General features: G+C 47.0%; 1 protein-coding gene across 1 annotated transcript in view; it reads right to left on the reverse strand.

Annotated features, from left to right (window-relative positions):
* Positions 1-5,828: 5,828 nt before the first annotated feature.
* Positions 5,829-13,202, reverse strand: part of RAB26 (RAB26, member RAS oncogene family) — a 216,035-nt gene continuing 208,661 nt past the window's right edge. The window contains exons 6-9 of the mRNA XM_065412359.1: positions 10,828-10,893; positions 7,235-7,291; positions 6,577-6,653; positions 5,829-5,931 (exon numbers count right to left, since the gene is read on the reverse strand). Coding sequence (XP_065268431.1) covers positions 5,829-5,931; positions 6,577-6,653; positions 7,235-7,291; positions 10,828-10,893 — 303 coding nt within the window. The remainder of the gene's footprint in view (positions 5,932-6,576; positions 6,654-7,234; positions 7,292-10,827; positions 10,894-13,202) is intronic.

Here is a 13,202-nt window from a genome sequence, read left to right on the forward strand (position 1 = left end):
TTTGCTGTTCTTTTAACGTATGAGACTTGCCTATTGATTCACATAACATGTCAAAGAAGTGTTCTCTCCTGGGTGAAGGCTTGTGCAGATGGAACTTTCTGGAGTGCTAGTCTAAACTGCCATAAAACTCAGGACTGTTTCAAGGGCAGGGGGCATTTCTTTTAATTTATCTTTAAAATAAAAAATAGAACATAATACAGGAACTTCAAGTTTTGCCTTTGTGATATGACTGCCACTGGTAGTTGTATTGCTTATTGGAAAAGAGATGGGGGGGGGGGGGTTACAAGAGCAGGAGAAGAATATGCTGTTAAAAACATTGTGGTGTGGAAGATAGAATAATCATTCTATCTGGAAAAGACTCTCAATTCTATGCTGCTCTATAGCATGTAGCTTTGGCCCAAGGTTCAACAACCCTAACCCTCCGCCTTATTCTTGTGAGGTGCGGGAAGACTTATCCCCATTTAGTCTTATTGGAAAACTAGAACACACAAGTGAAGTACCTAGAGCACACATCTAGGCACTGGTAGAGTAAGAATCAAGCTGTCCTGAATCTCAGTACACTGTTCCCCTGAAGTAACAGCTCAAGTTAGCAATTCTTCTGTTTTCAAAGATGGCCTTGAGCTTTGGTAGATATAGTCCAAACAAGAAACCCCCTATTAACAAAAGCTAGATGTTTAATCTAATTCTACCATAGTTGATGCAACGAGGAATTCTTTGGTTCACTACTCTGGTCTTCAGTAATGAACAGAAAGCAGTCTTGATATTTGGAAAAAACTAGGCTGCAAAGAGACAGCTGGCGAAAACTGAAAACCGTTCAGTAAGAGCAGGGAGATTATACTGGATAATGGCAAATTTGTGGCAATACCAAACCACCTGTCTTGTGAGTCAAGGAGAATCTAAGAATGGCCTCTGAGCTATATTCACTTAATTTTCAATACTGAGTATCGGGGGTAGCCGTGTTAGTCTGTATCTACAAAAACGAGTCTGGTGGCACCTTAAAGACTAACAGATATATTTGGGCATAAGCTTTCATGGGTAAAAACCTCACTTCGGATACAACCGAAGAAGTGAGGTTTTTACCCACGAAAGCTTATGCCCAAATCTTAGTCTTTAAGGTGCCACCGGACTCCTTGTTAATACTGAGTATGGCACTCAAATTTTCATTCTGCATTTGACAGAGTATCTAATGCTAAGTCAGTGTGTATTTGATGGTATCCTGAACATGGTAGCTATGGGATGGGTCAGGACATCCAATATAATAGCTCTGCTAGCAGTTTGGGAGTAGTGGTGTAAGGTGCAATGCTTGTCATACCTTCCAAGGAAGGCTATGAAAATGTAGGTTCTAGAGGGAGAGAAAGCAGATTGTTACAGAATAGTCTGTATTCACATCACTGGGGTTAAGCTGAATTGTCCATCAGTCTGTTACTAGCAGGATTTAATAGTAAATTCACTACAGTTAATAACTTGAGGTGCATGTCCAAAGAGAAGAGTGGAAGGGTTAAACCTTAGATTTAACTTGCCTTGGAATTGTGCAGAAAACTCCAAATTTTTTTAGATACTTACCATAAAGCCGAAGTTTTAGTGGCCTAGCCTACAGCAGTAGACAATGTAGATGTTCTGAGCAGAAAAATACAGGAGTGAACATTGGACTCTGTCTAGAGTAGTTGGGGAGATCTGAAATGCAGTTTACTTGGCAAAGCTGTTCCTGCCTGGGTAGGGGTGTGATCTTTCTTCCCTGGTGCAATTCAATCTAGCAGTGAAGTCAATTTAAGTGCTCTGATGGGAGAGATCAGAAATAGAGATGCTTCCTACAGCAATGGAAGGTGGGTTTTTTTGTGTGGTTGTAGTAACTAAACAGCTGAGGGTGTTGGGTTTTATTTTTGTTTCTACTCAGCTGGGTGATCTCAATGTTGAAAACAATTGTAAAGACTGAGGCTCATTAAAAAAAAATTTATTAAGAGGAATAGAACATAAAAACTCTAAAACAAGTGACAGCAAGTTGTTAGTGCACACAACACAGGGTTCTTAGGCTTGTTTATGATTGTACTGAATAATTCTTCCTCACTTGGTGGCAGTAAAATCCCATGTAAAAATAGATGCCAAGAACTTATACAAATCCCAGGAGGTGCTGCAGTGGAGTCTAGATTAGTTTTGATAAATAGACTGCAGAAGTCAAGCAGCAGAAAGAGGGCTTGAATCAGGGGCAGTGGGATAGTCTTATTTTTAGTCTAGGCTTTTAACCAGAAAAAATTTGATACTGGTTGTTAATTTCTGCTATTAAAACAATCTGTGTTTGCTTCACACCAGAGGGATTTAGTTGGGGAGGAAGGCAGGAAAGCACACTGCAGTGATGCTGACATTTTTTTACTCTTAAATATCTGATTTTTAAATAGTTCTATTCCTACTGGTGGATTGTAAAGAATGGAGGTGGGTTTTTTTTAAGTTTATCAAAGACAGCAAAGCTCAAAGGATTGCTGCCATTCTCCTAGCAGGGCATAATCTGCCAGAACTTTAGTATTTAGCATACTGGTGAGTTTTCCAGAAGGATTTTGCAATTAGTGGTCACTGTTTGGCCTCTCCATACAGTGAATGAGGCTGGTGTCTTGCAGTGGGGGATCCCCATATGCTTCTCAATTCTGAGAATATTCAGATGATGTTAGAGACCCCTGAAAAGCAGTTCTTTTAAAAGCAGAATCTAACAAGTTTTGGTTTATGGGTGATTTCACTAAGTTAGATACTCCTTCAGTGGTAGGCAGGGGGAAGCACTTTATTTAGGTGCCCCATGGAGCCACCAGACCCAAGGAAAAGAGACAAGCAGAAAGCTCCTTGAAGGACTTTGCTTTGCAGATTAAAAGGAGGAGGAAGTGCTCCACAGGCAAATTTAGGCCAGATCCAGACTGTCACTGCCCAGACAAATCGTAATGATGCTCTAATGACTCAGCAGAAATGTACATGGGGACCTTTCCTAGCCCTAGACAACTACCTCTGCCTATGAGTTCTGCAAATACTGTAGTGACTCAGAATACTGGTGCACAGTCAATAAAGAGGAGTGCCACTTATCTCCATTAATATTCTCAGCCAAAGAGGTTATGTGCAATCTAATAAGAGGGAATGAGACTGGCTAGCTAAGATGTTAGCAGCAACAGAAACGCAGCAAAGCTCACCTGCACACTGTAATGCCATTGTCCAGCTCATTATCTCCAACTCCTACACTGCCCTTGCTGCGTCTTACAAGCTTGCAAAAAGTGAAAACAGCCATGAATTGGACAATTTTAGGGTGGATAGTTCTGTGGTCTAATGTGACCCACATGGTGGTTAGTGCAAACACATGGCTCTTTACATAGAGCAAGTAGCTTATATGTAAAAGGTAGCCTCCTGTGAGGAAACAATGTATGTGCTGTAGTTACTCACAAAATAGTTTCCCAGAGAATAGGCAGCACCTTCTCATAGGAGAGATCTTAAACCATCTTTGCACTGCTTGAACAAATGCAAGCTAAACCATGCTGTCCACTTGCATCTTTCCTAAAATCCACTCAGATCACAGAAGCCACATGCAGGGAGCACTCAGACACAGCTATGAGCCGGAGAGAGTGGGGATCAGCTGAGTTCGCTGAATCCAGTGCAGTAGTTGCACTTCACTGAGCTCTGCTACAGGGCACACTAGCTTCATGGAGACAACTGCCAGGAAGTGCGGTCTGCATGATGCATTTCATTGCCTGCGAACGCTGGCAGAACAGCACCCTGAGTCCTATCCAGTAGCATGCCTGGTGGGGTCAGTTATTTATAGCAGAGAGCTGGGATTTATCAGCATCTCCCTCTTCAGGTCAAGATTAACATGTTATTTCACTAGAATCTAGAGCAGGTCGTTGCTGTAGCACTGTACAGCTGTCCAAAGATTTTCATCACAATATTTTTTGACAAAAAATCAAACTTTTTTTGGTAAATGTTTGTTTTGAAGAAAAAAATGTTTACAACTTTTAAGCAAAAATCTGAAAAAAATTAATGGGAAATTTAAGAAAAAGTTTCCAGGAAAAAATAATTGCCATGTTTTGACTAGCTCTGGGTTGTAGCTTTTGTTTTTATGACTCTTCCTTGCCCTGCTGCTGCTACTAAAAATGCATCAGACTGACCTTAACAGAGTATCTATATTTTTAAAGTAGCTCATTGAGGAAAAGTGACTTTCTCGGAGGCCTGAGACCATTGCTTCAGTGGCTGTGCCTGAATCTTGCATTCCTTTCAAACTCCACGCTCCCATTGGCAGGAGCAAGTTATAGGGGTGGATGGAATGCAGCATCACAACTCAACTCAGTTCAGCTGAACAGAACAAGGGGGTGGATTTTAATGAGCTAAGTGCTAAGTAATCCCCAACCTGCTTGCAGCTGGTGGGGGTTTGATTTGCTGATTAAAATAACTGTTTATTTCACAACTAAAGTGGTGTTGGGAAATTCAGTGCAATTAACCCTGATAATCATAAATATGAAATTTGCAACTATCTGCAGTTAAAAATCCCCTTTTGGCAATAATGTCTCTGAACTCTCCCAAACACTGCATTTAGAAGTGCATTACAAAAATAACAGATTCCAATAAACAGTGCTGGCAAAGGGCTTTTAACAAACCTGTACAGTTAAAACCTATAGCATTCTCCTTGGCTTTCTTTAGCTGAAAGAAAGATCTATCCCAAGAGAGTTTTAAAGAAATCAAAGCAGCATTGCAGTCTGAAAACGCTATCACCCACGTTAAGATAGTTAGAATAAGCTGCAATACATTGGGGTTTTTTTACTTACTCAGAATACTGGAAGCAGCAATAATGGAGAGCAAAAGCCTTTATCAAACATGTAAATAGTCAGGGTTTCTCTGTACAACAGGTATGTTTGCAGGAGCTTACTCAAAACCAGACAGCTAAGCTCTTGTCTTTTGCAGGGCAGAGCAGGAGAAGCCTCTAGCAAGGAATGTATGTTACACAACATGGTAAAACTGACATATGTAACAAGGGAGAGACTACAAAAATGTTTGCCTTGAAAACAGATCTTTCTTGGGCATGTTTATAGATCTATAATACACACAAAACGTACCCTGGGCCAAAATGTTTTCATAATTGAATTCTGAGTGGGAAAAGAAAAACGGAATGGAGCGGGGTAGCCCAGAAACAGAGTTATGGGGGGGGAGAGAGTTTCCCTCAGTCATGTAATAATACCTAGCACTTCTATAGCGCCTTCCGAACATTAATCCTCACAGTGCCCTCTGCTGCTGGGTAAGTATTATCATCCCCATTTTACAGGTGGGGAAACCAAGACACAAGGAGGTCAAATGACTTGCCCAAGGCCACAGAGGGAGTAAGTGTCAAGAGCCACCATGATAACAGGAGTTCTTGATATCTAGGTGTGCTTGTGGACCAATACCAAACTCCTCTCTGGACATGTTAGAGAAAGTCTGTGTCAAACCCATGTCAGGATTAGCAACCGTTAGCTCGTAGGAATGGACAGGTCCCCAGGGACTGATGTGGGACAGACAACGTTTTTGTCCCCCTGGGAGGAACTTGAAGTTTTACACCCCACCTGAAGCGATCACAGCATGTAATTAACGAATACTACTACAATGGGGTGTTGGGCCGCGGTGCCTGGAATGTCGTGGCTGCACCAGAGCCAGCGTCGGGACTGCCAGGAAAGAGCCTTTTCTTCTGCTCCTTCCACTCCACATCTCAGCTCACCTTTACGAGAACACACAGACAATGAACACACATGCACATACTGTCCACGAGGAGGGAGTGTGGCACATGAACACTTGGCATGAGTCTCTGTACAGCTGCCCTGGCTGCTGGAGCCTGCGCTTTAGGATCTGCAGCATCCCGAGCCTCTGACTTCCTTCTTCACGTAGTCATGGAGCTTGAATTTGGGCTCATTGGGCAGCTTCATAGACCTGTGTTTCAGCTCCCTGCGGGAGAGACAGATGCGAGGTTATTGCTTTGCCTGTAAAAGGAACCCCCGGGGAGCAAATCACAGGCAGGAAAAGCCTTTACCAATGCCATCTTCGTCGCACTGCCTTGGCTCGTTCTCAAGCTAAGCTGGGCTGGGTTAGGTACTTAGGCTCTGGTACAGGAAAGCACGTAACCACATGGTTAAAGTCCCACTGAAGTTATGTTTCAGACATCAAGTTAAACACGTTTAAGTGCTGTCCTAAATCAGAGTTATAGATGCAAGACAATGTAAGAGAGCCTTAGAATCAACTCATCTTGCTCCTTAGATACAACTGGTACCAAAAATTAATGGAATTCAGAGTCAACTTCAATGGTTTTCAAATGGCCATTTCTAAGAACTTCCCCCCACTTATACAAAAGGGAAACAAACCCCAGAGGCTGGTTTAAAGATGGGGGCTGTGATTCTGTCTTGGGGGCAGGGTGACCCACGCCGTACCGTGGCATGCTAAGATCATGCCGTGGCAATGGCAGGCTGTAGTTTTTGTTTCATTGTTTAACGTTCAGTGAACTCGTTTTGTGGCAGTGCCGGAAGGGAGCGGAGCTCTGGGGGCGGTGCAGACTGCATTCCAACAGGAGAGGCAGCAGTAGGACAGTTAACTTACTTTGCAATGGCCGTAAAGGCCAAGTCGACATTCAAGCCGCTTTTCGCGCTGGTCTCCATGAAGGGCACTCCGTACTCCTGCAAGACAAGACCCGTCTCAGTACAAGACCCATCAGTGGCCCAGAACAGGCCACGGGTTCCTGCTGTCTGCCTGGTACAAGAGAGCCCAGCTCCAGACACAGTCTCTAACCAACCCATCCGACTCCAGCTGTGCAAAGTGACAGAGGCTTTGTAACCTGACCCTGCCAGAGAGGGTTCTTGAGGGGAACGTGGCATTTAGGGGAAACTCAGGGAGGACAGGAGGGGTTGCTGGGAAAAATACCAGGAGGAGGGTTATTCTGCAAAGCACTGAAAACAGCAGCGAGGTGGCAAAGCGAGGGCAGCGTGAGGGGTGAGAAGGAGCTGGGAAAGCACAAGGAGAGGCAGAGAGGAGAGAGAGGGGGAAAGAAACACAAGAAATGAAAGTCAAGCAATCCAAGGCAGCACCGTGCAGGCTCCTTCCCACTACAGACTGGCCCCTGCACCACCCTTCAGCACTGGGGGCTCATTGTTTAGCTGATGTAGCCTCACAGCTTAACCGTAAATGCAACTTTCCCAAGCAAGTGCAAGCAGCAGCTAATTTATCTGGGCGAAGTCTTGGGCTGCGAGGAGACACGTACCTTGGCTAATTTCTCTCCATCTTCCCTTTTTACCACTCTGTCCTGGGTCGAATCCACCTAGCAGCGATAACGACAAAGAGCAATTTGCAATGGATCAGCAGAGCAATGTCAGGCAAAGCTATGGAGTGCAGGGTGACACAGACATGAATAGTACAGTCACTCAGCATCCCCGCCCCACGCCGCTTCACCAGTAAATCACATTTCACTTCCTTTACAAGAGAGCTGGGCCAAAGGAGGAGGCGTCTTTTCTCCCATACACGTGCTGGGGAGACCAGCTTGAGTTGCTGGAGCCGGGAAAGCACAAGGAGGGCTAAGGCTGCAATTTCTGTGCCATGATTTGTTGCTCTAAGAAAGAGGGCATATGGTCTAATGCTCAGAGCAAGAGAGAGAATTGGGACTCCTGGGTTCCATCCACGGCTCTGTCATTAACTTAACCTTGAACAAATCCTCTTAGCTACTCTGTGCCTCAATTTCCCATCTATAATACGGAGAGACGATACTTCCCTGTGTCGCGGGGGGATGGGAGACAGCATTAACTTATGCCTGTTGAATGCTTTGAGATCCTTGAATGACAGCTCAATAGAAGGCAGAAAGGCTAGAATTATCGAGTTGGAGAACTAAGCAATGAATCGACGCACACTTGGCTTCAGCCCCAGAGGGAGATTAAAGCTGCACTTGTCCAAGGAGTCTCCTGCAATGAATGGATGGAGTGGCAGGGCTGCCCTAAACCGAGTCAACAGGGAAACAAGCACACATCTGATGTTCTCTCTCTACCCAGCAAAGATACAATCAATCCAAGTCAACCGCCGGGTCCCTGCTCTCTGGATAAAGGGGAAGGAGCCATGCGCGGGGGTCAGGGGTTCAGAGCAATGTACCCTGAGGGTGTGGAAGAGTAGGCTGGAGTGGAAATTAAATTCAACGAGTTCCAGACGGGCTCACCAAGGCATTCACTTCAAAGAAGGTCCTAGAGACACCCTGGAACGAACAAGAGAGGCCCTTCAATAGACCACTGGTCCATGCACACCCAGGCAGACGCATGCAGGTCCCGATCAGACTCCTCATCCAGCAGCTGGCACGATGCAATAAACAAGAAGTGTTTGTAATTCGCTTAGGTTAGCGGAAACAACCAGCACTGCGTCGGAGTTGGCCTCTCGTTCCCAGCAGCAGCCCCCTCCCCGGTAACGGGAAACGGATTTGTAGGTGAGGAGATCTGAATGAAGACGAGCGATTCTGTTCATTCCCAAAGCTTTGCTTCCAAGTGACTATTCTCAGGAGAACATTTGTAATGTTCTTGCAAATCAGCTCTTACGGCACCAAGGCGAGAATGGTCTCAGGCCAACAAAATTGGAGTCTGGTATCAGAGAAGAATCTGACAAGCGTGCCTGGCTCTGGCTAGCGCAGCTCCCGCTCTCAAACCCAGGGGAGCATGGGCAGGGCAGCCAGAGAAACGCCAGGCTGCTTGGATCCAGAGGGCAGCTGGCCTTACTGGGAGCTGCCCAGGTTGAGGATGCAGCTGGTTGGGATCCACGCTAGTTCACGAGCGAGTTGGGTTCGGCCCTTTGACTCCTGGCCAGGTGGGCGGTCACAGTTTGGGTGTCCTAGTGTTTATCACTAAGGAAAGAGAAGGCAAGGATCTGTCCATCCGGATCTCTGCTTCTCAGGAGGGAAAGCAAGTGCTGAACCAACCCTCAGAGAAGCATGATCATTGCTAGATCCCCACAGGCAGGGACCAACATATATCCAGACTCTACGGACATCTCTTCATTCCTCCCACTAAGGACCTGCTTTGTAGACTGGGGAAGAAACTCGCCCCCATGCAGCTCAGTAAAGCAGATCTCCAGACAGGCCTGCATGTTCCATACCAAACATGCCCCTGTTCCTCCGGAGCCTACCGATGGAAAGCACCTCTCATGGTCACCCAAGAATCAAACACTGGCCAAGTAATAACTCACAGACCCAACCTGGGCTACACCTAGAAGAGAGGACATTAAGGGGGGACATCTATCGTGGTCTTCAGATACTTAAAAGGCTGCCATAAAAAAGATGGAGGAAAGTTGTTCTCTCTTGCCACAGAGGGCAGGACAAGAGGCAACGGGTTCAAACTACAGTATTTAGATTAAATCTCAGGAAAAACTCCCTAACTGTAAGAACTGTCGGCCAATGGAACAGACGCCTCGGGAGGTTATGGAAGCTCCTTCACTGGAGGTTTTCAAAAGGAGGCTGGAGCCATCTGTCTGGGATGGTTTAGGCCCAACAAATCCTGCATCTTGGCAGGGGGTTAGACTATGGTTCTATGAGGTCTAGGAGTCTAAACTTAGGTCAAGTAGCTACATCGCTCAGGGCTGTGAAGAATTTTGCACCCTGTGCGACGTAATTAGGTCAACCTCACCTCACTGTAGACACAGTTACTTATGCCTGTTGAATGCTTTGAGATCCTTGAATGACGGCTCAATAGAAGGCAGAAAGGCTAGAATTATCGAGTTGGAGAACTAAGCAATGAATCGACGCACACTTGGCTTCAGCCCCAGAGGGAGATTAAAGCCGCACTTGTCCAAGGAGTCTCCTGCAATGAATGGATGGAGTGGCAGGGCTGCCCTAAACCGAGTCAACAGGGAAACAAGCACACATCTGATGTTCTATCTCTACCCAGCAACGATACAATCAATCCAGGTCAACCGCCGGGTCCCTACTCTCTCAATTCTTCCATTGACCAGGAGGTGGATTTACTACAGCGACGGAAACCCCCCTCTGTCACTGTAGTAAGAGCCTGCACTACAGTGGCGTACAGGGCCTTGCAGCCCACATTCTCCCCCAGTGGAAGCCAGCAAAATCTGTTAGTGGATTGGGCCCAATGTCTGCAAAGTGCCTCAAGAGCCTTGGAGCGAAGAGGTGATAGATGCCCTAAGCATCACTAACGCTGTACAGTAGGTTCCGGGCATGCTGACATCAGGCAACAATGTAACAAAGTGAAGAAACGGGAGTTTCCCCCAAGAAGTATCACACACCCCAATTCCGCAAACCGGCTGAGTCAGAGGGCTCTGCCAACACAAACCTCCCCAGACATAGGACCCCGCCCACCTCCATGTCGGTAACCGGGTGCCCTGCCCCAGGGTCACTCATGCAGCTGGTAATTTGGATACTCAGAAAGGGAGCCCAGATCGCTTGTAAGGGTCAGGCCCATGGATCAGCAAATGCCGCAGCACAGTGAGGGCAGGGCACTGCCAGACAATTAGCCCAGTCTGCGTCCCCCCATAACCTAATTCTCCTGATTACATTTGCTAAGAGACCTTGCTGAGGGCCCGCCCAGCAGCACCGGAAGCCTCCTGGGGAGGTTCCCTAGCTTTGAGTGATGCCTGCTTCAGGGAGCATCAGGAACAAAGTGGATTTCCTGCCAACTCATGATGGAGGCATTCCTGGGCTCCCGAGAGCCCCCAACATTTCATGCCAATGTTAGGCTTTGAAACGACGTCTGCAGATGGCTAATGCCCACTACTGCGGAGCTCCCATAGGCGGGGGCGTTCTGGACCTGACTGGCAATGAGACAGGGTGACTGTCCGGAAACTAGCTTGGCTTTGTGGCCGGGCCCAACTCACCTTATTTCCCAGTAGCATGAGGACCACATCTTGCTGTGCGTATTCATGGATCTCGGTCAGCCATGCCTAGGAGGGAAACAGAACAGAGGCTGCACAACATGGGTAGAGACAATTCTGGACAGAGGAGCTCCGAGAGGGAGCAGGCCGCAGTGGGGCCAGTTCACAATCTACCCCCTTCCCAGGCCTGCCACCCGGGGGACACGCCCAGCCCTAGCGGTGGGAGACGTCTGATCCATTCACTTCTTAGACACCTGCTACCTGATTGATGTGTTTTGCTGTTCACATAACAGTGGCCTTTCCTCTAAGATCAAATACAGCATCCCTTTAACATCTTATCGGGGGACCTGCAGGGAGACGACTTAGTCCCCTATAGCGCATGCATTTCCTATAGCCATGAGGAATGAGGCTACACAACCTGCTGGAAGCAGATTGGGTAGGTCTCAGCATCCCCCTCTGTGATGTAACACAGTCCTGTGGAGCTGAGCACCCCCTGGAGTGCAGCCTCTGATTTAAAGGGGCAGGACAGCTGGGGACTGATGAAATCATTGCAGGAAAAAGACAGATTCCTGGCTGCGAGGGCACGTCTCAACAAGGGCGCGGCGGCGTTGCTCGGAGAGCAGCTCTTTGACTGCAGACACCAGGAACGCTAACAAGATAGACCCTGCTGGGCCCTGCCATTAAGGCTCAGCGCTGCCGAGAGCAGGGACACACTCAGCACACTTACCCTGCGGGGCGGAGAGGCAGGGTTGAGGGGGAGGGTGTCTAGGAACAATTTCCATAGAAACGCAGGATTGGAAGGGATCTCGAGAGGTCATCTAGTCCAGTCCCCTGCACTCATGGCAGGACTAAGTATTATCTAGACCATCCCTGACAGGTGTTTATCCAACCTGCTCTTAAAAATCCCCAATAAGGGAGATTCCACAACCTCCCTGGGCAATTTATTCCAGTGCTTAACCACCCTGACAGGAAGTTTTCCCTAATGTCCAAACTAAACCGCCCTTGTTGCAATTTAAGCCCATTGCTTCTTGTCCTATCCTCAGAGGTTAAGAAAAATGATTTCTCTCCCTCCTCCTTGTAACAACCTTTTATGTACTTGAAAACTGGTGGTATGTCCCCTCTCCGTCTTCTCTTCTCCAGACTAAACAAACCCAATTTTTTCAATCTTCCCTCATAGCTCATGTTTTCTAGACCTTTAATCATTTTTGTTGCTCTTCTCTGGACTTTCTCCAATTTGTCCACATCTTCCCTGAAATGTGGCGCCCAGAACTGGACACAATACTCCAGTTGAGGCCATATCAGTGTGGATGTAGAGCGGAAGAATTACTTCTCGTGTCTTGCTTACAACACTCCTGCTAATACATCCCAGAATGATGTTTGCTTTTTTTGCAACACCGTTACACTGTTGACTCATATTTAGCTTGTGATCAACTATGACCCCCAGATCCCTTTCACAGTACTCCTTCCTAGGCAGTCATTTCCCATTTTGTACGTGTGCAACTGATTGTTCCTTCCTACGTGGAGTACTTTGCATTTGTCCTTATTGAATTTCATCCTGTTTACTTCAGACCATTTCTCCAGATCATTTTGAATTTTAATCCTATCCTCCAAAGCACTTGCAATCCCTTCCAGCTTGGTATCAGCCGCAAACTTTATAAATGTACTCTCCATGGCATTATCTAAATCACTGATGAAGACATTGAACGGAACCGGACCCAGAACCGATCCGTGTGGAACCCCACTCGATATGCCCTTCCAGCTTGACTGTGAACCAGTGATAACTACTCTCTGGGAACGGTTTTCCAACCTGTTATAATAGCTCCATCTAGTTGCATTCCCCAGCAATAACCCATGGAGGAGGCGGCTTTGGGGTTGGTTTGTTTAAGAAGTGAAATGAGTGATTGGAGCAGGATTCCCAATGCCTTCGCACCTAAAGGATTTGCAGGGGGAAATGGCAGAGCTCATACAACTCTCCTGCGATGCAGCCAGCGTCCCGTTGCAGGTAACGGCCCTCGGGAGAGGGCTTGCAAAGAGCAGCTGCCTCCTCTCCCTTAGGGATATGGAGGGCAGCCTTCACCCTCCTCCCCAGGAGCCTCTCCTCCTCTGCATGCCGACTAGATAAGGCAACAGCAGCAGGGGGCGCAGGGGCGGGAAGTAGGGGGCTGCTGCACCCCCTGGTGTGAAGTACAGTGGAGTCGCATCATAGGCGCATTTAACTTGTGATTTTAACTATACGCGCTCGGCAAAACAAAACAAAAAAAGAGAAAAATAACCATGTAAACACTGTACCTGTAGTGCGGGCGATTCCGCCCGCCATTCCACTCAATGAGCGTTGGACTATACGCGATTTTCGCCTTACGTGCTGACTTTAGAACCTA

This window comes from Emys orbicularis, chromosome 10, assembly GCF_028017835.1.
Source record: "Emys orbicularis isolate rEmyOrb1 chromosome 10, rEmyOrb1.hap1, whole genome shotgun sequence".
NCBI lineage: Eukaryota > Metazoa > Chordata > Testudines > Emydidae > Emys > Emys orbicularis.